The sequence below is a fragment of the Oncorhynchus gorbuscha genome, linkage group LG08 (genome assembly GCF_021184085.1).
Source record: "Oncorhynchus gorbuscha isolate QuinsamMale2020 ecotype Even-year linkage group LG08, OgorEven_v1.0, whole genome shotgun sequence".
Classification (NCBI taxonomy): domain Eukaryota; kingdom Metazoa; phylum Chordata; class Actinopteri; order Salmoniformes; family Salmonidae; genus Oncorhynchus; species Oncorhynchus gorbuscha.
Genome location: NC_060180.1, coordinates 66,673,152 through 66,697,863, shown reverse-complemented (window position 1 = coordinate 66,697,863; position 24,712 = coordinate 66,673,152). Strand labels below are relative to the sequence as shown.

The 24,712-nt window shown below is 41.4% G+C and overlaps 2 protein-coding genes and 3 non-coding genes across 5 annotated transcripts; 2 read left to right on the top strand and 3 right to left on the bottom strand.

Annotated features, from left to right (window-relative positions):
- On the top strand, positions 1-9,448 carry thap4 (THAP domain containing 4). The gene is made up of 5 exons (XM_046360346.1): positions 1-189; positions 2,936-3,089; positions 8,018-8,127; positions 8,585-8,688; positions 9,049-9,448. The coding sequence occupies exons 1-5, from the start codon at positions 165-167 to the stop codon at positions 9,163-9,165; spliced, it is 510 nt and encodes a 169-aa protein (XP_046216302.1). The 5' UTR covers positions 1-164; the 3' UTR covers positions 9,166-9,448.
- A 32-nt stretch (positions 9,449-9,480) lies between these two features.
- On the bottom strand, positions 9,481-16,733 carry LOC124042058 (bcl-2-related ovarian killer protein homolog A-like). The gene is made up of 5 exons (XM_046360345.1): positions 16,357-16,733; positions 15,573-15,885; positions 14,473-14,601; positions 11,287-11,450; positions 9,481-10,699 (listed from the first exon to the last, which is right to left on the bottom strand). The coding sequence occupies exons 2-5, from the start codon at positions 15,778-15,780 to the stop codon at positions 10,574-10,576; spliced, it is 627 nt and encodes a 208-aa protein (XP_046216301.1). The 5' UTR covers positions 15,781-15,885; positions 16,357-16,733; the 3' UTR covers positions 9,481-10,573.
- Positions 16,734-23,299: 6,566 nt separating this feature from the next.
- On the bottom strand, positions 23,300-23,372 carry trnav-cac. Its single transcript has one exon. It is a non-coding gene; the product is annotated as a tRNA-Val (tRNA).
- A 347-nt stretch (positions 23,373-23,719) lies between these two features.
- On the bottom strand, positions 23,720-23,792 carry trnav-cac. The gene has a single exon. It is a non-coding gene; the product is annotated as a tRNA-Val (tRNA).
- Positions 23,793-24,501: 709 nt separating this feature from the next.
- Positions 24,502-24,574, top strand: trnav-aac. The gene has a single exon. It is a non-coding gene; the product is annotated as a tRNA-Val (tRNA).
- Positions 24,575-24,712: the final 138 nt, after the last annotated feature.

The following is a 24,712-nucleotide window of genomic DNA, read 5'->3' as shown; positions in this document are numbered from 1 at the left end:
CGATAACCCCCACAGAAGAAGATTCATCTGTGCAAAAGGGGAGCGTCAGTAATATGACAGCCTGAGAATAATATTGTCGCAGTATTATATGCACCATTTCACTGCTTCGCTAAAGATTGGTATTTTCTAACGTAATGACATACTTTGAATAAGACAACCTTGTAATGGCGTGCCCTTTTCACCAGTCAGGTAAGCATATTTTTTTTACAATCTAATTCCAGCGGTGAAACATTTTATCCTTGAACTGCTTACTTAGCCTACTCTCTATACATGTATATTCAATGTCAACAGCATACCAACTCGATACAATGTTACTCGATAGATCTAGCTTTACTTTATTTAGTTTTTACAAATAACACTTGCGACATTGCGCTTTATGTAGGTTGGCTATAAGGTTAGATTCATGACATCGATAGCGGCCCAAGAAACACATTTAATAAATTTCCTTATGGCCCTTCTACACTTAAACCATCGGGCGACTTCACTATTCATTTTCTAGATTAAGGTTGACTCAATCGTCTTAAACATTTGTTTTACTATTACCAGTTAGTTGATTTAGGGATTGTATAGCTATTCGCTCTCTTTAAATGTCATTTGATGCATTTGTTTGTCTCTGACTTGTTTAGTAAAACGTGTTGCCGCCAGCTCCTTACATCAAGGAATGAATGTGTCCTGAATTAGCCTAGTAGCAAGTGCACCCAGCTATATCCTGTCCTGAGATTGTTTTCTCGGGCTAAACCAGTTATTTTATAATTAACCCAAAATGGACCACGGCCAGTCATTTCCAATGGTAGCAAATTAATCCACCCGATTAGACTACAATCACCCCACTGTAAAAGGTAAATATTATCACACCATTCATATAGTACGTGTAGTACGCGTAACCTTGGATTAGTGAGTCAGAACCACACATTGTACTGTGTTGGCAGAACAGATGTGGTTAGAATCCCCGAGTTGACAAAATAAATCTGTCGTTCTGCCCATGAACAAGGCAGTTAACCCACTATTCCCCGGTAGGCCGTCATTGTAAATAAGAATTTGTTCTTAAACTGACTTGCCTAGTTAAATAAATAAAATGCAAGTCAGTGGGCGAGCCAAGCACAACCTAGTGAGATCCTATTGGCTCGTTCTAGCATACGCCCACATTTGCTTATTTCCAATAGGTTACGTCATCTTCTCCCACTGCGGGTGGTGTACCGGAAAGCTACCCCTGCCACTCAATTCTTCATTGCTGCGACTTGCTTGCTAGTTGAGGTTTCTGACCACGTTAGGCTGCGTTTAATTTTTTTTAATGTCCTTTGATCATTTGATCGAAGACACTGTCTTCGGTTTGGCTATTTGTTTCAAGTGTATTAGTCTATAAATAAATGTCTTTGCCAAAATTCGTAGTCTCTCCGTGTCTTATTTGACTAGTCGTTTTAAAATGTGTCTTGGTTGCCTGCATTTTACTCCCTCGGTTTTAATATAACACACTTTAATTATTAATTTCGGTTTTGTTCTATAGAAAGAATTTGACTCTGTTTGCCACAGAATTTTTGACTCTACCCACAAAATTAAGGAAATTAGAACGGGGGATTTCGGCAAGGCTATTTTCTTGCCTGTGGGTGTCCTATTGAGGTGTTGATGGTGGAGAGCTGGGAGTGTCCTATTGAGGTGTTGATGGTGGAGGTGCTGGGAGTGTCCTATTGAGGTGTTGATGGTGGAGGTGCTGGGAGTGTCCTATTGAGGTGTTGATGGTGGAGGTGCTGGGAGTGTCCTATTGAGGTGTTGATGGTGGAGGTGCTGGGAGTGTCCTATTGAGGTGTTGATGGTGGAGGTGCTGGGAGTGTCCTATTGAGGTGTTGATGGTGGAGGTGCTGGGAGTGTCCTATTGAGGTGTTGATGGGGACGGTGGAGAAGCAAGGGGTGTCCTGTTGATGGGGACGGTGGAGGTGCTGGGGGTGTCCTGTTGATGGGGATGGTGGAGGTGCTGGGGATGTCCTATTGAGGGTTGATGGGGACGGTGGAGGTGCTGGGGGTGTCCTGTTGATGGGGATGGTGGAGGTGCTGGGGGTGTCCTATTGAGGGCAAAGAGACCTATTGGGTAGGGGATTATTCATGGAGGGCACATTCAGTCATAGTTTTGTTTTATATTATTATACATTTCTTTCTATTATAAGTTTACTGTGATTATGAAAATGCACTTATGTTGATGTGTATATTTGACATGTTTTGCCCAGAGTACATTTTTAAATGTATTATTTTTCTATTAAGGTTCTTAAACTAAGACAAAGTGTAAAAAAAAAAAACTATTATTGCTGAATTAACCACATCCTTGTGACTAGAGTCTAATCATTCCCTAAGGGGGGGGGTGGTTCATCAGGCAAGAAAATAGCCTTCCTGAACCCCCCCTCCCTTCTAATTTCCTTAATTTTGTGGCTCGAGTCAAATACTTAATATAGAACAAACTTCACGTCAGGATAGGCAACCAAAATTAATAATGAATATTTGGTAGTGAGTGGCAACGCCAAGCAGATGCTTCACATTTGTACTTCCGGTGAAACATCTAAGTGAATGCTCAAGAATCGCCAAGGTTCAATTCTTGCTGGCTGACACGCATGTGTTCTATTTTGTATATTTAAATAAAGTATATTTTGGTTGCATATGACCTCGACTATACACCACTGGTTATTTTACTAAGATTTATGACGTCAATAAGCTACTATCACAATTTAAACAATAACTTGTGTAATTGTAGGATCATTTAGTACAACCACTAGCAACATTTAATAGTAAAGCAACGCGACCCATATGTATAGTGGAGCTGAAGTGGCAAGCGACTGAGTTTTTGTTGTGTGCTCATAGGCTACGTCGACATTGGATATGCGCCGTGGTTGTCTGGCTAGGCCGACGCAAATGACTGTCCCCTATATGAAGCCCTTGTGTTCTCCCATAGCTGAGCTGAACCCTGCGCTGCTGGCATTGGACTGGCTTCTCGGGGTCTGGGAGTCCGATGAGCCAGGAGAGGGCTCATTCTCCTCCATACCGCCTTTCCGCTACAACGAGAGACTGCACTTCTCCCATGTGGGCCAACCAGTCATCAACTTCATGTGAGTTGGACTGACAGCTGACTAGGGTACAGCAGGCCTAACAAAAATCACACTACACAAGGAGAGTCTGTCATGGTTGCGCTTAGCCTGCTATGATGTTTTAAAATCATATCCTTTCTAGCTCAGTTGGTATAGTAGTGCGCCAGTAATGACCATACAGTCATGCGTGCATACATTTGACATAAATTGCTTTGGATAAAAGCGTCAGCTAAATGACTAATTGTTTTGGATTCAACGTCTGGCATAAATGAGTGTTTGGGTCAGGGTCAGGGAAGTTTCCTCTCACAACCTTTACAAGCCAGAATGATGAATAAAGTTATATTTGGATTGACTTTACCTGTTGTCCATGTGTTGGTCCTTTTGCAGGTTGGTGTGTGAGACATATCCACAGGAAAGTAGAATTACATAAACTTTTATGCAAAAAAAGATGATTCTGAGATGATTGGCTTTACATTTCTGAAGTGTCAACCATTTTTATATTGAATTCATCAAACATGAATGGGTATTGAGTACTATATTGGTAGAGAACATTTTAACTAGGCTGTCAATAACATTTGGACAAAAATGCAGATAGAACCTTAGTCCCAAGCTCTCTACATGGTAAACATCGCACAAGGAAATGTTTACTTGCAGGTTCCTTCTTGACAATGCAACAATAAGAAATAACAATAGATAAGAATATGAACAGAGCAAATGGCTGAATAGAATAAATAAAATACAGGAACAATTTTATAGTCCATTATTTAAACATGTTTTGGGGAAGGCAGGAATTGGGGGGGCAAGTGTATAGTGCATGTGTGCAGAGACTCAGCAGGTAAACTGGACTGACCAAGTATTCAGCAGTCTGACAGTTTGTAGATACAGTGCCTTGCGAAAGTATTCGGCCCCCTTGAACTTTGCGACCTTTTGCCACATTTCAGGCTTCAAACAAAGATATAAAACTGTATTCAAACATACAGTTTTATATCTTTATTTTTTTTGAAGAATCAACAACAAGTGGAACAACATTTATTGGATATATCAAACTTTTTCAACAAATCAAAAACTGAAAAATTGGGCGTGCAAAATTATTCAGCCCCTTTACTTTCAGTGCAGCAAACCCTCTCCAGAAGTTCAGTGAGGATCTCTGAATGATCCAATGTTGACCTAAATAACTAATGATGATAAATACAATCCACCTGTGTGTAATCAAGTCTCCGTATAAATTCACCTGCACTGTGATAGTCTCAGAGGTCCGTTAAAAGCGCAGAGAGCATCATGAAGAACAAGGAACACACCAGGCAGGTCCGAGATATTGTTGTGAAGAAGTTTAAAGCCGAATTTGGATACAAAAAGATTTCCCAAGCTTTAAACATCCCAAGGAGCACTGTGCAAGTGATAATATTGAAATGGAAGGAGTATTAGACCACTGCAAATCTACCAAGACCTGGCCGTCCCTCTAAACTTTCAGCTCATACAAAGAGAAGACTGATCAGAGATGCAGCCAAGAGGCCCATGATCACTCTGGATGAACTGCAGAGATCTACAGCTGAGGTGGTAGACTCTGTCCATAGGACAACAATCAGTCGTATATTGCACTAATCTGGCCTTTATGGAAGAGTTGCAAGAAGAAAGTCATTTCTTAAAGATATCCATAAAAAGTGTTGTTTAAAGTTTTCCACAAGCCACCTGGGAGACACACCACACATGTGGAAGAAGGTGCTCTGGTCAGATGAAACCAAAATTGAACTTTTTGGCAACAATGCAAAACGTTATGTTTGGCGTAAAAGCAACACAGCTCCTCACCCTGAACACACCATCCCCACTGTCAAACATGGTGGTGGCAGCATCATGGTTTGGTCCTGCTTTTCTTCAGCAGGGACAGGGAAGATGGTTAAAATTGATGGGAAGATGGATGGAGCCAAATACAGGACCATTCTGGAAGAAAACCTGATGGAGTCTGCAAAAGACCTGAGACTGGGACGGAGATTTGTCTTCCAACAAGACAATGATCCAAAACATAAAGCAAAATCTACAATGGAATGGTTCAAATATAAACATATCCAGGTGTTAGAATGGCCAAGTCAAAGTCCAGACCTGAATCCAATCGAGAATCTGTGGAAAGAACTGAAAACTGCTGTTCACAAATGCTCTCCATCCAACCTCACTGAGCTCGAGCTGTTTTGCAAGGAGGAATGGGAAAAAAATGTCAGTCTCTCGATGTGCAAAACTGATAGAGACATACCCCAAGCGACTTACAGCTGTAATCGCAGCAAAAGGTGGCGCTACAAAGTATTAACTTAAGGGGGCTGAATCATTTTGCACGCCCAATTTTTCAGTTTTTGATTTGTTAACGTTTGAAATATCCAATAAATGTCGTTCCACTTCAGGATTGTTTCCCACTTGTTGATTCCTCACAAAAAAATACAGTTTTATATCTTTATGTTTGAAGCCTGAAATGTGGCAAAAGGTCGCAAAGTTCAAGAGGGCCGAATACTTTCGCAAGGCACTGTACCAACAGGCTCAGAGACAGTTTCTATCAGACCTCATGCTCCGATACCGTCTGCCTGACTGTAAGGAAGAGAACAGCTGGTGTGTGGGGGGGTCCTTGATGATGTGCGAGACTTCCTCGTGCACTGTTTCAAGTAGATGTCCTGGATGGGTGGGAACATGGGCCCAGTGACGCACTTCACCCCCTGCTGGAGGGCCTTGCGGTTGTGGACAGAGCAATTCCTGTACCAGGCCATGATGCAACCGGTCAGGATGCTCTTGATGGTGTTGCGGTAATATTGGGAGAGGACTGGGGGATGGCATGTCAAATTACTTCAGCCGCCTTAGGAAGTAGCCGCTGTTGCACCCTCGACTGGTGGTGTTATTGGTCCATGTCAAGTCCTCAGTGGAAAATGCTTACTAATGCAGTCCTGTTGATGTGGATCCGGGCATGTTCCCATTGCTTTCTGAAGTCAACAGTCAACTTCTTTGTTCTGCTGATATTGAGGGAGAGGTTCTTGTCCTGGTACCTCAATGCCAGTTCAGTTCCCACCTCCCTATAGGCTGACTCATTGTTGATAATCAGGCCTACAACCGTGGTGTCGTCAACAGAGTTGGTGTCGCGCAAAGTCAGTCGTGGGTGAACCGGGAGTACAGCAGAGGACTGAGGACACACCTGTGTTAAGAGTAGTGTGGTGGTGTTGTCAATCCTCAGCCTGTGGTTTGCCCATCAGGTAGTCCAGGATCCAGTTGCAGAGGGTGTTGTCCAGACCCAGGACTTTGAGCTTGGTGTCAAGCATCATGGGTTAGGATACATGTTGGTGATACTTTGGAAGATTTTGGTTAAAATTAGGGATGCATGATATCGGTAAGCATATTGGAATCTGACAATATTAGATAAATGTCAACATCGGCCCAATTTCTAGCTTAATACTGATGTCAAAGCTGACGTGCATACCTATAACGTAGATGTAATGACTGCATGAAAAATACTGCGCTACACAGAACAAAAGCAGAAAAATACTAAGCGCACACTTCCAACAAGTTCAAGTCGAGCAGTCATTTGAAAGAGTGAACAGTTCAGCAAGACAACTCAAAGGCAAAATCCATCGACGCCAAGATAATGGAAATCATTGCCCTTGACAATCAACCGTTCTGTTGTGGATGATGTTGGCTTTCGCCGACTGGTCACGCACCGGTACACACTACCAAGTAGATGCTATTTTTCAGATGTTACCCTACCGGAGTTGCACAGTATTGTTGAAACCCATATCCAGGAACTACTTGCTATGGTCGTCACTGCTATTAGCTTCACATTTGGACCAGCGATATCAGCTCCACGAGCATACTGAGTCTGACTGCACAGTGGGTCGACGAGGATTTCATACTGAGGAAAACCGCATTGCATGCTCTATGTGCTGGTTCTAATACCGCTGCTGCCATTTTAAATGGCATTTGAGAACCTGTTTTAAACTTAAACACACTCCTAGCTCCATTCGAACAACTGACTCGAGAAATGCGTTCATCAACTGCGTCTGCAGCAGACGTGATACCCTCTTTCATGGCATTGAAACACCTGCTCAACAAAACTGCCGACACAGACCATGGGGTTAACTTGCAAAAGTACTCTACAAGTACTCTGTGAATAAGCAATTCGGTGGCATTCTCTCAGAACCTCCTTTACTGTCGCCACCATGCTAGGTACAAGGACCTCTACATCGACTCAAACAAGCAGGGTTTAATGTTACAGCTGGACAAGATGTAAAAGGACACTGAGTGTGTATCGAGGAAGAGGCCATGGACAGAGCTGAAACTTCACTGCTTGACATGTATGATGAAATCCTGATTGAGACTGAACAAATTAAGAAATTGGTTTGGATTGTTTTACTGGTAATAAGGAGATGCGTAAAGGCCAACAAACTAACTGTACTAGAATGCTTAAGGCCACTAAAATGTTATATTGGTTATCGGTATTGGGGGTTTTTGCAAGCAAAATATCGGTTTTGGCCAAAAATGTCATCGGTTCCTCCCTAGTTAAAATCTCCAGCGACAATATGCTTCCGGATGAGAGGATTCCTGCTGGCTAATGTTCTTGTACTGTTTGTTGAATGCCACCTTTGATATTTGCTTGCGCAGAACCATGTAAACGTGCACAAGTTTGGCCAGTATCTTTGATAGAAACCTCCGCACTTCCAGCGCTTTGAAAAGTATAATTACTTCAACTTTCCTGTGGATGTATCGTCTCTCATTCCTGCAAAAGGACCAACCACACGGACAACTGGTAAAGTAAGTTCCAAATATAATTTTATTCAACATTCTGGCTCGTAGAAGTCATGAGAGAATTTCTGATCCAAATGCTAATTTATGTCCCACATTAAATTCGACATTGGGTTTCCGGGCTAGGATGAACGTACAGTGTTATAATAATCACGTGTACATTTATTTCCCCTGTTCTGCAGGTTTAATGCATTCCATGCTGAGAATAAGAAACCTATGCACAGGGAGTGTGGCTTCATCAGAATACAACCAGGCGGCAACAGAGTAGCCTTCATTATAGCACAGAACTCAGGTACGAGACTGTTCAATGCTTAGACCTAGCCTGAACTTACCCTTCAGATCATTTAGAGTGTTGCCCAAGTGGGACTTGAATCTGCAACCTTTCATCTGTCAGTTCAACTAAGCTATTAAACCAGGTCTGAACCTCTAATCTCAGATAACCCAAATCTGAAGTCTCACGTAATTAGTCAGCGGCTCGATTTAAATTCTGGTTCCATACGTATTGAGAGAAGAGATTAAAAGCTACTAGAACTGGAGCAGAAACAGAACGAGTTCCACCCTCTCTCTTTGCAAGTTATGGCCAAATGTCGAAAGATGACAACACTTTTTTTTGTCCAAATAACCAGTGACAAAACACCAGAACTACTGCTGCTCATCATCCCATTAGTTCAACAGATTTGACAGTATCAGTTGTTTGCATTGATCTGTCCATGAGAGATCGAACCTCCTATAAATCTGGCTCTTTACAGGCCTGGTGGAGATTGAGGAAGGAGACCTGACTGGACAGCAGTTAACTCTACACACCCATGCCCTGGCCAGAACCTCCTTCGCTAAAGAACCCCATGTACAGCAGGTGAGACTGCCACTTTCCAGTCTGTTGATACTATTTTCGATCCAACAGAATTTGGCCTATTTCCCTAATAGATATTCAATGGTTTGTTCAAAAACAACTTATCGCTTTGCTATTTCCTGATCTGTAAATACCGGGGCGCTTAGGACTTGGGCTTAGAAGCTACCTTGTGCCAAGTTGCTTACAACTTTCTGGTTCTTTTGGATCTTGACATGTGTTACGTCAAGTTTTACAAAAATTGACAGATCCAATAGTGTTACAGAATTTAACAAGCTCTCTTCCAATTGGATACTCGTGTCAAGTGCACTACTCTGGTTAAACCACAGTAATTAGGATTTGATGGATTCCTGTTCTCTCCCTCAGATTTCCAGAGTGTTCCAGCTGAGACCGGATGGGAAGCTTGAGCAGACTGTCTCCATGGCGATGGAGGGTGGGCCACTTATGCAGCATTTGCACATCACCTACCGCCGCTCCTCTTGACCACCAGGAGGTGACGGAGTAATAACAAGCACTAGACTTTGTTAATTTGATTTCCTGACCCTTAATTAATGCTGATCTAGGTTAGTGTTGTGTTTTCTCCCATTGGGGTTTGGGGAGGATAAACCGATTCTAGATGTGGTCATTGTGCCAAGACAGCTGCTTGTGTAACAAGTGATGTTGAAGTGTGTTCAGCCCTTAATTTAATGTTACTATAATCAAGTTGTCCTTCTCAGAGGCTGTATTGAACCCAATGGATAAGTGGAATAAAAACAATCTAATTGGTGATTTCACTCCTGTTTACAGCACTTATCACGATAGTGTTTAAAAGTTTTATTTTGCATATGAAAGTATACAGCACAATAAGTAAACTGGACCACAGGAAAGATACTTTAAGATTCAATCATCACTACAGTATCTGAATAAAATACATTAAGATTTAAAAAGAGCCAACATTCTAAAATATCCCCCATGGGCATCATTCTGTCCTGTAATCAACGGGAGTATTCATCAGGGCACACCATAGCAAAACATTGCAACAAACACGTTTCTTATTGGACAAATGTAATGTTAACCCCCTCCCCGTTCTGTTCCTAGCAAATGCAGCAGTGTAAAGTGTGCAAATCCTGGATAGACTGTTGCATCCCACAACAGTAATAGCTCATCATACAATTCATGTCCTCTACAGTGGTGCAGCAAAACAATCATTGGATTTATTGTCAATTTCTTCAGTGTCAAGTCCCAGAGATGATATGCTGTAGGTATCAGACTGGATCTCACTTCAGCGGTATGAGCACCTACCACAGTACTCACTCCAACACAGTAGTGGAAAATGCATTACGACACTGAACGATACATGGTTCTGTACAAGTACATTGAGCAAAAGTTGATCTTAAGCGAATGGGTCGTTCCAAAGTAAGTTCCTTTGCGTCCCTTTGATGTTAAGTAATTGTGCACAAATTAAATTAAGTGCCCTTTAATATAGACCACATGGAAAATGACAAATTCAGCATTTTGACTTCTAGTCTGATGCATCATACGGGCTACATTTCTGTATTTGGAAAGTTATACATCAGACTTTATTGTTGACATGCAAAACATTTTGGTACTCAACAATGGTCTAATGAAACAAATACCAAGACTTTGGGTGGAATATTCTTAGGTTGATCATCTGCTCTAATGACAGTTAAAATTAGGTCGCACTAAAAAGGGCACCTAATTGGTGGAACTACCCACAATAAATTGACTCACTACTCTTTGGAAGAAGAGCAGTCATTGTTTGATTGTACAAATGTGATACTGTGACTTGTACTTGGCAAGAAGGAAAGTCACTGTTTAGACAGCCAATCAATCTTCCAGAAAATGTCAGGACTTCAAGCGCGTGTTCTTTCAACATGAATTCTTCCAAGTCTCATGGCTCCTTCATAATGTAGATGTACAGTGTTGATAGAAAGTGCTTGCAGGATTGTGCAATGGGAGACAGCCAGTGGGTCTGAGGAACGGCATCTAATTTCACCACGCACCTCTTAATGTCCGTCTGGAAAAAGACAGGCATTTCCAACGTGACCTAAGAGGAACTGTCAGACATTTTTTGCATCCTCCATCCTTACCACCTTCAACATGCATTGAAGGTCAGGAAAATAACCGTAGATCTAAGATATTTGAAGGAGGACGATGTAAGGAATCTAGAAAAGACAATTGAGAAGCCAAAATCTCTGGTAATGTTGCCCGTACATTTCCACTGAACCGCTAGAGGGCAGCATAGGCTAAACTCTGCATCCTTCAAAAAAACTACATTGAGGGGAAGGTCTGCTGCGCTTCAATAAGCATCCTGCTTCGAATACACCCACAGCGTCATTGCATTTTGGTACACCAAAATTACCTTTTAATTTCCAATGAAACGCTGAGATTGCGTTGCAGAGGCAGCGCGTTCGGTGTGGTGCATACATAGGATTTGTCGAACAAATGTATGCGTAGACGGTGAATGTTACACTTCACATATCCAGATGAAGCTGCATACTATTTTGAGCAATGACGCTGTCGGTGTGTTCGAAGAACCACAGCGATGTGGTTGTTACGAAACACAACTGTCCCTTGGTCAACAACAACAGTCCAACCACTCACCCATCCTCCGCGTTTCTTCAGCCAAGGGGCCAGGTTCTTGCGGACAAACTGGCCCAGGCTGTCCACTATGGTTTGGACCGTAGCTGGCTGGTTCTGTCGCACGCAGTCCACCGCCAGAGCCCCAGCCACGGCATACATAGATACCACCTTCCCCCATGTGATACCTATGGACGAGAGCGAGAATCACTGATCAGTTGGCTGATTGTGGTTAGTTGATCACGATGCTTCATACTATTTATTGCAATACTGCAACATTAATGAAAAGAACATAGCTCATATCAAAACAGTTGAGGCAGTTAGAATGCTGATAAGTGTGCGTTGCAGTTCACCGGTCCCAATTCAAATACACTGGGGTCCGAAATGGACACTATTGATAAAGATTAGCAAAAATGACCAAATTAAATAAGTCAAATGCTGAGCTATATTAGAGGCTCAAAAAATGAGGGGTATTTATATTTTATAGTAATACAGTTGCTCAGAGAAAGATTAATTCCTATACAATCAACAACGAAAAGTAGGGATAAACATTGACACTCGTTTTCAATGCCTTAACTGCACTGAGCCTTTTTCTAAAATGTTTTATGAGTTGTAGAACACTGGGATGGATCTTAGACCATCCTTCCAGATCCTTGATGTCCTTCATCTGAGCTTATGGTGGGCCTTCTTCCATTCATACCACAGGTTTTCAATGGATTTCAAGTCCGGAGACTGAGATGACCATTGCAAAATGTTGATTTTGTGGCCAATAAACCATTTATTTGCATATTTTGATGTGTAAAGTCAAGTTTCAGCCTCCTGGTACTGGGTAAAGTTCACAATGCCGATGACCATAAGAGCTCTCTCTATTTTTCTGCCGTGACCAAAAGCTCCAGTTCAAATCCATGTGCCAATGCCATTTAGCAAACAGGCATTCATATTTGTTGGATGTCAAGAAAATACTGTTTGGCCGTGCACAGCAGGGGTGGGTTTGGCGTCGCAATAAGAATGCATGAGCAGACAATAACCCCATACCTACTGTCAAATAGGGTGGTGGATCTTTGATGCTATGGGGCTATTTTGCTTCCACTGGTCCTGGGGCCCTTGTTAAGGTCAAAGGCGTCATGAGCTTTACCCAGTACCAAGACATTTTAGCCAAAAACCTGGTTGCTTCTACCAGGCGGCTGAAACTCTTCCAGACAATAACCCCAGGAACGTGTCAAAGACCTGGTTAATTGGCAACAGTCTACACTCTCCGGACTTGAAAACCTGTGGTTTGAAGTATTGAAAATGTTTGCAAATTTTGATTATGGGTGTCAATTTCGGACCCCATTGTACATTATTTTAAATTGCTCTACTTCTACATGCTGCAGTCTAGTGCAGAGATAGTCCCAAGACACTGCATACTTCAGAAGTCAACTGTACAGTATGTCCATTATCCAGAGAGAAAGAGCAAGACTGTTGCGGTCGCATCAGAGCTCTACGTCAAAGAAATGGTCATTAGTTTCCTAGTAAAGCCGTTTGGCTGTCAGCCTTGTCATGACTGATGCTTGAAGAACGGAAAAACCTGCACTCACTGAAATAGTCTGCTTTGATGTATATATTTTTGCATCAGAGGTCAGAACAAACGCGCTTCGGTGGCATCCTTCATCAGCGTTTAGAGAAGAACCATTGGCCCATATTTATAGATGAAGTCACACTGCAGTACTGCTTCTTTCTTTGCATTATAGTCATTTAGGAAACGCTCTTATCCAGAGAGACTTACAGGAGTGATTAGGGTTAAGTGCCTTGCTCAAAGCCATAGACACATTTTTCACTTAATCAGCTCAGGGATTCGAACCAGCAACTTTTCGATTACTGGCCCAATGCTCTTAACCACTGGGGTACCTAACGCCATTTTTCATAATCATTATTTACATTCATTTTTTTACTATTTTCCACAAGGGCTTAAAAACATTTAAAAAATAAACAAAGAAATGCACACCTGTTGCTCACAGAAAACAAACTAACAGGAGTTATTCATATGACTGTGATGCAACAAGAAGGCTAATGGCATTAGCCTCCTTTAAGCCTTTTTTGTTTGCCTTCACTGACTGACCTATGACCTGGTTCTAGGGATCTATGGACCTCAGGGAAGGCTTAAACAAGCTAACTCCCTCTGGGACAGGGAGTTACTCACGTCGTCTAACTCCCTACAGAGATCTGACCCTGACGTGAGATGACCCAGCCAAGAATAGATTGTCTGGGGATAAGGAGAAGATGGAGGAAGAAGGGGTAGAAGGGAAGGGAGAGAAATCGGGGACATTGAGGAAGCAAGATTAGTTTGTGCACTTGGCAATGAGTAAAAGACGAGAGGCGAGGTTACATGGAACGTCTAGCCAAAGCACTTCCTTATCGAATGTAATCCAATGATGTCATAATGGTCCATGGTTGGAAGTTGAAACACTTCATTTCAATAGTTTTTAAAATTACAGTTCATGATCAGAGTTGGGATTTTGATCCATTACAATCCATTATTCTGAGTGCAGCATTTGATTGACAATTAAATCATTACTCATTCATCTCTTTTGCAATCATTACATGTAAGGAATCTTGCTCATCTTTTTTTAGTCTAATAAATATGCTGCCGTTTAACACCACATCCCAAAAGACCAACGTTGTCTTGGTCAGAGGTTTGTTTTTCTGTCTGGAGGAATCCCACGGTGTACCAAAATGCCTCGGGTGACGTCAAAACAGTCACAGTTCTGCCTAAATGCCTGCCCGAAAAATGCTTTCGAATGTAGGCTATTTTTATCTTTCCAGACACAGAACCAAGTTTGAGCGACATATTATTAATGCAGTCCAGGGGACCCATGCTGTACTGTAGCATTAATTAGTGTATGGCATTGAATTACCTTTTCGCTCTTTAGTGACATGATCCATAGCAGAAACTGTGTGTACTAGTGACGGAATGTGAGCTTTTAGATAAAAGATATATGTTTTTGTCAAAATTTCAACTTGCCTCTGTCCAATAGACAGAAAAACATGATGTAAAGAAAATAAAGATGTAGGCTACTGTGTGATGCTTTTACACAGCAGAGACTGCATGTACCAGTGATGGAATAGGACAGTTGTTCCAGACACCTAATGGATGTTCTTGTGTGTTGCCAAAATCCACCCTGACTGGTCAGCTTGTGCAACATCAACCCCCAACCCTTTGAAGTTCTTCACCTGCTGCGAATATCTCCGTTGCCACGGCAACGAAGGCATCAGAAACCATGGTCTCCATGGCTACTGAGATGTTGAGCTGTCTCGCCACGTTCCGGTAGACACTGGGCCGCATGCACTCCAGCTCATCACCTAGGAAAACCAGGACCACAAGGCTGAACATTTAGGAACAGGATAGCACTGAGAAAGCATGACTGGTCTATCAACCCAATTAATGACAAAGTGGCAATCCGTAATTGAAACAATAAAGTGCCTCCCCGCCTGTTTCGTAAAAAGCTGAGGGATAGGGCTGGAGAAATGTAATCGCTCAAATTCTTAGACAGAGCTATGGATGCAAGGACTGACCAGCCACGATATCAAACCTATAGTTTAAATCATGTTGAAGCTAAATGGTGTTTTAACACCTACTTTGTTTACAAACATTGGAGAGAAACAAAAACGCTTAAAGCTCATGAGGCCTTTATTTAAAAGTTATATTCTTCAAGAATCAATGGATACATATCATTAATTTATACATCCAAAATGGATGCAGCAACTGCAGATTGTTTCACTGTCTAATAAGGGGCAGTCATTGAACCACAGGGGCGTTAGTTTCTATGACCAGTCTGGTTATCCAAAATCAGTTTTTCCCCAAACATTTTGGCTCTGTGACCAAGCTTTTAGAGATGTATTGTGATCAACAAAGTAAACAAATCTATTGTCTTGGCCACAAACCAACCCAAGCTGAACAAATCAGCCATAGCCACCAGTGTGTCCAGACAGGTCCTGCGCAACCCATTTAGTAAATATAGATGATGAACAAGAGGGGCCTGTGGGGTATGTAAGTGTCATCTCACCTGTCTCAATTAGCATACCAAACTGAACCATTCAGTAGCTTGATTGCCCTCACCTCGGACTGCCAAACGGTTTTAATAGCATTCTGGGTCATGCATGTCAGTCTGTGTCAGTCCTTAATCTCAAGGCAAGCCACTGATATACACGTGGTGGACAAATCCAGTACAGTGTGTACCATATCTATTCAGGGGAACATAGGGATTCTCAAGAGAAATTAGGCCATTTTTTATGTGAAGTTTCACATGTAACGGTGTGCAGCAGGTTCTTACCGAGACAGAGAAGCACAGCAGCCACATCACAAAGCGTTGAGTCCACCTGAGTTTTGGACGAGCCCAGCCCATAGAGGTTGAGCCTAGAGTGTATGTAGTCCCTACACAGTGCCTTGGACTTGGACACCAGTTCTTTGTCTGACGGGGAATGATCAAAGGCCTCCATCACCCCCGCTGCAAACACAGAAGAGCGACGAATCACCTCCATCTCCCAAGCAGGATTCTGATTAGGAAAAACCTGACCACTTCAGTGTATCAGTGCCTGAGTGGTTCTGCTCAGCAGCAGCTCCCAAAATGAAGATAATCTTTAAATCTGTTAAAAATACATTTTAAAAAAGTTAGGCCTATCACAAACATTTTACATGTTAACAAAATATACATTTTGAATTAAATACAAATAAGAATGGTCAAAATGCATTCAAAATCTTAAATTTAATAAACCACTTTATGTAACTCAAAGTAGGTTGTATGATTCACAAATTTGCTAGAGGCATAGCCAAGACCGAAAATTATCATAGGTCTACAATTATTTAATATCCATATATATGTACGAAAGATATGTCAAGCTAGAATAGCCTAGTGAATTTCCCCTCGTTCATTTTACTAGATAATGGACCAATTTATATAGGCTGAGAAACTAGTAAAATACTATTTTCGTATTAATTACTCATTATTAATCCTCGATCAAACCTAGTAACCTATAGGTATTAAGAGTATCGTCCTAAATTGATATAGCAAATTCCACCCAACACCTGCTGAAAGACACGCATCACAGTGATCTTACCGATGCCATTTTGATTGGATTCAAATCATTCCTTGGGTGCCAAAGTAAAACATGTATATCCCTTCGGAAAAGTACTCTCGAATACAGTGCTCAAATTACAAATCCTGTCTGCATACGGTCACAATTTTAACAAACAACGCAATCTCAACGCAAAAATCGTTGATGAAATTCCTTTTCTTGCGCGCGCGACCTTTTACAATAAACACAGAAAACAAGCCATATTAACAAATGTAGCTAATAGACAGTACTTCGTGTGCAGACCAAATTCATAGAAAACGGTAGGTCCACTCTTCGGTTTCCTTCTATAGCAAATTATTTGGGTTGAGATGACGCGAAGCGCAACCAAAGAGTGCGTCTTTTCATGCCCCACCCTCTTCACCGGGCGCAGTGCTCAACGATGGTTGGCCCGGTTCATAAACTTTACATCCTAAATGTGTTGTTGTCTTCTTTAACCTAATAGGCATGAATATTCATTTGAACATTCATTGTATCATATTTCTTGCTTATCTCAAGGAATTTCATTCACATTTTTATTTAAATTAAGGGGAAAACTAGGCTACATACAATAAATAGGCTAAACCTGGCTGAAACTCAATACAATTATTATCATAAGCCTAGTAGCTATAAAACATTTAAGGATATTGAGCACCCGTGGCACCGTTCCCATTGTTAAGCCTTATTATCTCTATATTTAAATTGACCAAAACGACAGAGACGCCAAGAGTGGAGCACCTTCAAATCACTTGGAATTTGTGTTGTAGATATGTGGTAGTAGAGTAGTGTAAATTCATGCTTGTAATTGTTTACAAATGCCTTCATTTTGCTGGACCCCAGGAAGAGTAGGTCCTATCTTGGCAGGAACTAATGGGATCCGTAATAAATCCTAATACGCATACAGGGGTTAGAATGCTTAGAAATAAAATCCACCTCTTTATGAGCAAATGACCTGCTCTCTAAACCCCAAATGTAGGCTACACTAATAAACCAGATGTAGATGCAGCGATTGATTTATATCAGGGTAGGGATTTCATTTGGGATAACTACTTCTACCCCTCCTCTCTTTCAGTTTCTGTAGTGTAGAAGTTATTGTGTTTGCCTAACACACAGGGGCCAGTCACATACAGTAATTTAAAAGTATGGACAGTACTTAAAACAAATCAAACATGAGTCCAAACCACTTCTATCAATGTAAATAGATGATCAGTTCCTTTCCACTAGATGTTGGAACATTGGCGCAGCCACAAGAGCATTAGTGAGGTCAGGCACTGATGTTTGGCGATTAGGCCTGGCTCACAGTCGGCGTTCCAATTCATCCCAAAGGTGTCCGTAGGAGTTGAGGTCAGGGTTCTGTGCAGGCCAGTTAAGTTCTTCCACACCGATCTCGACAAACCATTTCTGTATGGACCTTGCTTTGTGAACGGGTGGCATAGTCATGCTGAAACAGGAATGGGCCTTCCTCAAACTTTTCTCCCAAAGTTAGAAGGACAGAATCATCTCAAATGCCATTCTATTCTGTAGCGTTAAGGTTTCCCTTTACTGAAACTAAGGGGCCTAGCCTGAACCATGAAAAACAGCTGCCGACCATTATTCCTCCTCCACCACATTTTAGAGTTGGCATTATGTATTCGGGCAGTTAGCGTTCTCCTGACATCCGCCAAACACAGATTAGTCCTTCGGACTGCCAGATAGTGAACTGTGATTCATCACTCCAGACAAGTAATTTCCGCTGAGGCCAATGGCAGCGAGCTTCACACCACACCACACTGAATACAACATGTGTAGATCTTACAGTGAAATGCTTACTTATGAGCACCTAAATAACAATGCAGTTAAAAAAAAAATATGGATAAGAATAAGAAATAAAAGTAACAAGTAATTAAAGAGCAGCAGTAAAATAAAAATAGCGAGACTATATACAGGGGGGTACAGGTACAGAGTCAATAAACAGGGGCACCGGTTAGTTGAGGTAATATGTACATGTAGGTAGAGTTATTAAAGTGACTATGCCTAGATGCGTAGTGTTGCATCCGAGGACAGATGTTTTTCATGCGTTACGCGCTTCAGCACTCGGTAGTCCTGTTCTGTGTGGCCTACCACTTCCTGGCTGAGCCATTGTTGTGTCTAGAAGTGTCCACTTCACAATAACAGCACTTACAGTTGACAGCGGCAGCTCTAGCAGGGCAGAAATTTTACGAACTGACTTGTTGGAATTCTACCGTTCTATGACGGTGCCACGTTGAAAGTCACTGAGCTCTTCAGTAAGGCCATTCTTCTCCTAATGTTTGTATTCGGCGATTGCATGGACGTGTGCTCAATTTTATACACCTGTCCGCAACAGGTGTGGCTGAACTAACTAAATCCACTAATGTGAAGGGGTGTCCACAAACTTTTATAGTGTAGCTTGACAAGCGTGGCATTTTCCTAGTTAAACTGACCAAGATCCGCCTCCAACAAGACATAACACCTCACATAATTCTTCCCAAAAAGAAACACTGATTGACACTTTGGTTCCTACCCTGTCACAATATTTCCTCTCTGGCGTTGGACAGTCTCCTGGTGGTGGGACAGCATGGCAACAAGGTCCTGGGAACTGGCTGCCTCTGGGTTCATTTTTGGCTCTGTGTTTCTGTCAGGACCCAGTTACGAACCCAGGTCACTTAACCAACTGAGCCACGAATAGTCGGCAGAACCCAGAAGATGAGGCAGACACAGCAGTACTTTAGACGGTGTATTTAATGAAGTAAAAAGTGAAGTTCTTCAGGAAAACCTCAAAAGGAATTCCACAAGAACAAAGGTAATCCTCCAAGACATAAAGGTAAATCCACAAGGTGGAAGGTATAGCACAAAAAGCCTCAAAAGATACTCAAAAACAAACAAACAAGAACAAAAAACAGAATTCCACAAGATAGTCCACCGGGATCAACAAGCGTTCTCAGAGCACTAGGGCTGGGTGCTAACATACAAACACAGAGCCAAGAACAGAGGAAAACAAAGGGTTTAAATACAATCAGGGGAAACGAGGCACAGGTGCAAATAATAATGGGGATCAAGGGAAAACAAAAGGTCAAAAGGCACAATGGGGGCATCTAGTGACCAAAAATCGGAACAACCCTGGTCAAATCCTGACACTATTAATATAACTACGGATTTAAAAGAATCATTATTTGTCCATGTTTCCAACAGCTTACCCAAGGGTTATGATCTAAATCGCAATTGAAACATTTGATTAAATGTAAAGCCTGGATGATTTTTCCAATATCATGTAGCCCTACGTCGCAGTGTGGAAATTATTTCAAATTTCACCCAGCAGAAGCAGGTGCCAGTAAACACTAAATTTGACACATAACTTTATTGACTTGGCACATTTTCTGTCCAGAGATACTGATAAATAACTATGAGAGATATTTTTTTTGTAGATATTACAATAATTTTATAGCCTAGGTTTCATTTACAAACGTCATCAATTGACACATGCACATTCGCGCTGAGTTGCCATCACAGGAGGTTGGTGGCTGCTTAATTGGGGAGAAGGGGCTCGTGGTAATGGCTGAAACGGAATCAGTGGAATGGTATCAAATACATCAAACATGGTTTCAATGTGTTTGATGCCATTCCATTTGCTACGTTCCAGCCATTATTATGAGCCGTCCTCCCCTCAGCAGCCTCCACTGGTTGCCATCTTCATGAAACAGAAACAAACAAAAAGTCAGTGGTTGTATTTGATTAACGTATATTGAAAAGTTTACATTTCAGCAAACAAAAGGCACGCAACAACAGAGGACAAACATTTTTTTTTCATAGGTACATGGTAGGTGTTTCATAATGACATTTTATTTTATTGCCATTGGGAAAATGTAGTAGATTCCACAAAGCCGGGTCTCTGCTCCACTCTGTTGGTGAAGTTCATCATAAGAGTCTAGTCTCACAGCGCTGCAGCACTCCAACACTAAAGTAATCTATCATAAATTATGTAGTCTATAGTAGAAAGAGTAGTAGCCTGTGTGGTTTTTATGTAGCCTACAGACTGAAGACCATAGGTTATTTATGACAATGTTATGAGACAGACCCTTTTTTACATCATGCACACGTCTGGGTAGCAGGTAGCCTAGTGGTTAGAGCATTGGGCCAGTAACCGAAAGGTCACTGGTTTGAATATCTGAGCTGACAAGGTAAAAAACCTGTCGATGTGCCCTTGAGCAAGGTACTTAACCCTAATTTGCTCCAGGAGGGCTGTACTTCTATGGCTTACCATAAAGTAACACCTTTTACTGCATGTGACAATACATTTTTATATATTTTTTTATCCAATCAGATAGTCTGGTGCCCTATCAAATGGAAATGTGCTTCGATTTGAATATGACAATGCAAAGTGACACCTAACTTTTCTATTTTTCGAGTTATTACATCAAACCGTTCAGGATGGCAAAGAATGCTGAAGTCATGTCGGCAACAACAAAAACATTCTGTGGGGTGATGTATTATGGAGGACCTGGCTAGCCAGCCTATTCCCTATAATGTAAACTCCAACAGAAATTATTTCAAATGTATAACTTAAAATTAAACCAAATTGTTTGCACTCATGACTACTGGTTTCAATAAAATTTTCAGCCAACTTACAAGCAAATTTTTATGAATGCATTGTTACAAAATAACTTGCAAAGGTGCTAGCTAACTAGCCTGCTAACATTATGTTAGCACTACCGGTTTTGCTATCAACAGCTAGCTTACAGCTATAATAAAGTAAACCAAATGTTTGGAAATACATAACCTCATCGAACCAGCTATCAACAAATTTTAGCTTTATGTAGTTGTCTTAGCCAGCAAGCTAGCCAGCCAGCTATTAGCCTTGCCAGCCTAGCCAACCACCATGATTATGGTCAATAAGATAGAGCCCAACTATTGGAGACCAGCTAGCTAACACAATTAGCACAACACAACTAAAACATAACCACAGATCAAAGCAAAAAATGAGCATAGACTTACAGATTGATGGCTGGGACCCATTCAATAGTAAACATTTTAAAAGCATGCAGGCTGAGTTATAGCTACCAAAGGCAGAGGAGGCGGGCACTTCACCAGCTGATGGAGAGTCAGGGAAATCCCAAATAGATACAGTAGATTCCAGATGTCCGTCAGCTAGAGCGCTAACACTAAGCCAAGGTGGAAAAATGCACAAAACTCCTATAGCCTACTTCACAAAGAACATGCCGAAAAGTTGACAAAACAAAAAGGAGAGCAGACAAGGTTCTACAAAAGTAGAGCAAGCAAGTATGATTTTCTCTTTCATTTTGATCCTATGGGTGAAGACACCAGAGCCTGCCTAACGGGTTCACACTAGATCAGTGTGGAGCGATGCCCAGTGCACCTTCCATCCGAAGAAAAGGAGACCTAAGACAACAACATAGCATGACAGCAACACATAACAACACAGCATAGTAGCAACACAACATGACAACGACATGGCAGCAGCACAACATGGTAGCAGCACAAAACATGGTACAAACATTATTGGGCACAGACAACAGCACAACGGGCAAGAAGGTAGCGACAACAATACATCACGCAAAGCAGCCACATCTATCAGTAAGTGTCCATGATTGAGTCTTTCAATAAAGAGATTGAGATATAACTGTCCAGTTTGTTGCAGCTCATTCCAGTCACTAGCTGAAACTAGCTGCAGTAGATATCTCAGATAGGGGGGAGTGAGGCCAAGAGGGTTTTGTAAATAATCATCAACCAGTAGGTCTTGCGATGGGTATACAGAGATGACCAGTTTACAGAGGAGTATAGAGTGCAATGATGTGTCCTATATGGTGCATTGGTGGCAAATCTGATGGCCGAATGGTAAAGATCATCTAGCCGCTCGAGAGTACCCTTACCTGCCGATCTATAAATTACATCTCCGTAATCTAGCATGGGTAGGATGGTCATCTGAATCAGGGTTAGTTTTGCAGCTGGGGTGAAAGAGGAGCGATTACCTAAGTTGCAGAGGATAAGTTCATTAGAGTTACCAGCCTCAGAAATTGCAAGCCAAATAAATTCTTCAGAGTTCAAGTAACAGACACATCTCAACATCAACTGTTCAGAGGAGAATGCGTGAATCAGGCTGTCATGGTCGAATTGCTGCCAAGAAACCACTCCTAATGTACACCAATAATAAGAAGAGACTTTCTTGGGCCAAGAAACTTGAGCAATGGACATTAGACCGGTGGAAGTCTGTCCTTTGGTCTGATGAGTCCAAATTTAGGTGGATGGATCTTGGCAAAGGAGAAATTCTCACTATCAGGGATGTTAACAAATTTGTGCACCAAACTGAAAAGAAATAAGCTTTTGTTGTGTTTGGAAAATGGGATCTTTTATTTCAGCTCATGAAAAATTGGACCAACACTTTACATGTTTGTTTATACTTTTGCTCAGTATAGAATCAATTAGTAGACTGCAAATTGACTGCAGTCATCCGGAACAACAGCAAAGGCATTTAGGCCTTTGGGAGTTCTGCATCACTGGGCATCTCACAGCTGGATTTTCCTTTGTAGTCTGTTATCATCTGCAAACCCTGCCATATACAACGAGCGTCGGAGCCAGTATAATAGGCTTCCACCTTTCTCCTATATTGTCATTTTGCATATTCGATGTCTCATTGTAGGTCGTAGCGGGCTTATTTATATGGGTCCTTGTCCGTGTCCCGTTCCTTGTAATCGGTAGCTCTTGCCTTTAACCCAGCATGCATACATACCTTCATATAGTCACGACGTAGTCTTCTATGCACTTATTGATGAAGCCTGTGACAAATCTGGTAAATTAGCCTCTGTTTCATTGGAAACACTTCCGTATTATCATTGCATTGCTGCTGTTTTTTCTTTAAAGAATGTAGCCTATATTGTAGTCCTGTCAATTTGTTCGTTTATTTTCAGTTATCGGCTCTGTCAATTTTGTTAAAATGTGTTTCCGCCCGGTCTCGAACCGGGGACCTTTCGCGTGTGAGGCGAACGTGATAACCACTACACTACGGAAACCTTACAAAATAGCACTTGGGTGTCATTTTGACTGGGTGAAGGGTTCGTCACGCTCAGAATGCTGTCAGAAATTGCTTTGTCTTATCGCCGTTGCATTTCCACTGGTTATTTGAAGAAATGTCTAAGACAGTTCCATTCATGTATACTGTAGTCCAGATTTACAATTTACGATAACCCAGCATGGATACCTTCATATAGTCACTGTGGGGACGACGTAGTCTATGCACTTATCAATTGCATTGCTGCTGTTTTTTATTTAAAGAAATGTTCCAGCCGGCTCTATCTATGTAGCCCTATGGATGTGTTGTCTATTTTCAGTTATTGTCCCCATCAATTTTGTTAAAATGTGTTTCCGCCCGGTTTCGAACCGGGGACCTTTCGCGTGTGAGGCGAACGTGATAACCACTACACTACGGAAACTGAGGTACAGGTTCGTTGCGCTTGGAATCTAATGAACAGAAGTTGCTTGTTCTATTTCCCTCAATGGTGGAAAAAGTACCCAACTATTATACTTGAGTATAAGTATAGATACCTTATTAATAGAAAGTTAAAAGTACACTTAAGTATCAAAAGTAAATGTAATTGCTAAAATATACTTAAGTATCAAAAGTAGAAGTATAAATACTTTCAAATTCCTTATTTTAAGCAAAGCAAATGACACCACTGATTACCATGGCATTTCCACTGGTTATTTGAAGAAATGTCCAAGACGGTTTTATTTATGTATACTATAGGCCACGGATCATCAACTAAATTTAGTCGCGGGCCGATTTTTTCCTTGAGCGGATTGTTAGGGGACCAAAACATAATTACAAATCATTTGTACACTGCAAATTGACCACAAAAGCCCATAAAGATACAATATTTGACTAAAACACAATCATTTCAAACCATGCTTACATTTGTATACCATCACATATATCTTATTATGCATGGGAATACTTGGAACAGCATGTATTGCTGTCATACCATGCCCAATTTGTAAGTCGCTCTGGATAAGAGCGTCTGCTAAATGACTTCAATGTAAATGTCCATTGACTGCCAACACTACAGTGTAAGGAATCCAGCAATTCTGTAAATCTGCGTTAACTATCGATTTAAGTTCATTTAGTAAATGCATTTTGTACTTGTTTCCGTAGTGTAGTGGTTATCACGTTCGCCTAACACGCGAAAGGTCCCCGGTTCGAGACCGGGCGGAAACACTTTTTCCAAAAATTGACAGTACCCTAGGTCTCGGAACAAATAAATTGACTAAATTAATAGAATGGACTTGGACATTTCTTCAATCACATTACGTAATAACCATTTAATAATAATTCCCCTTTGGGATATACAGAATT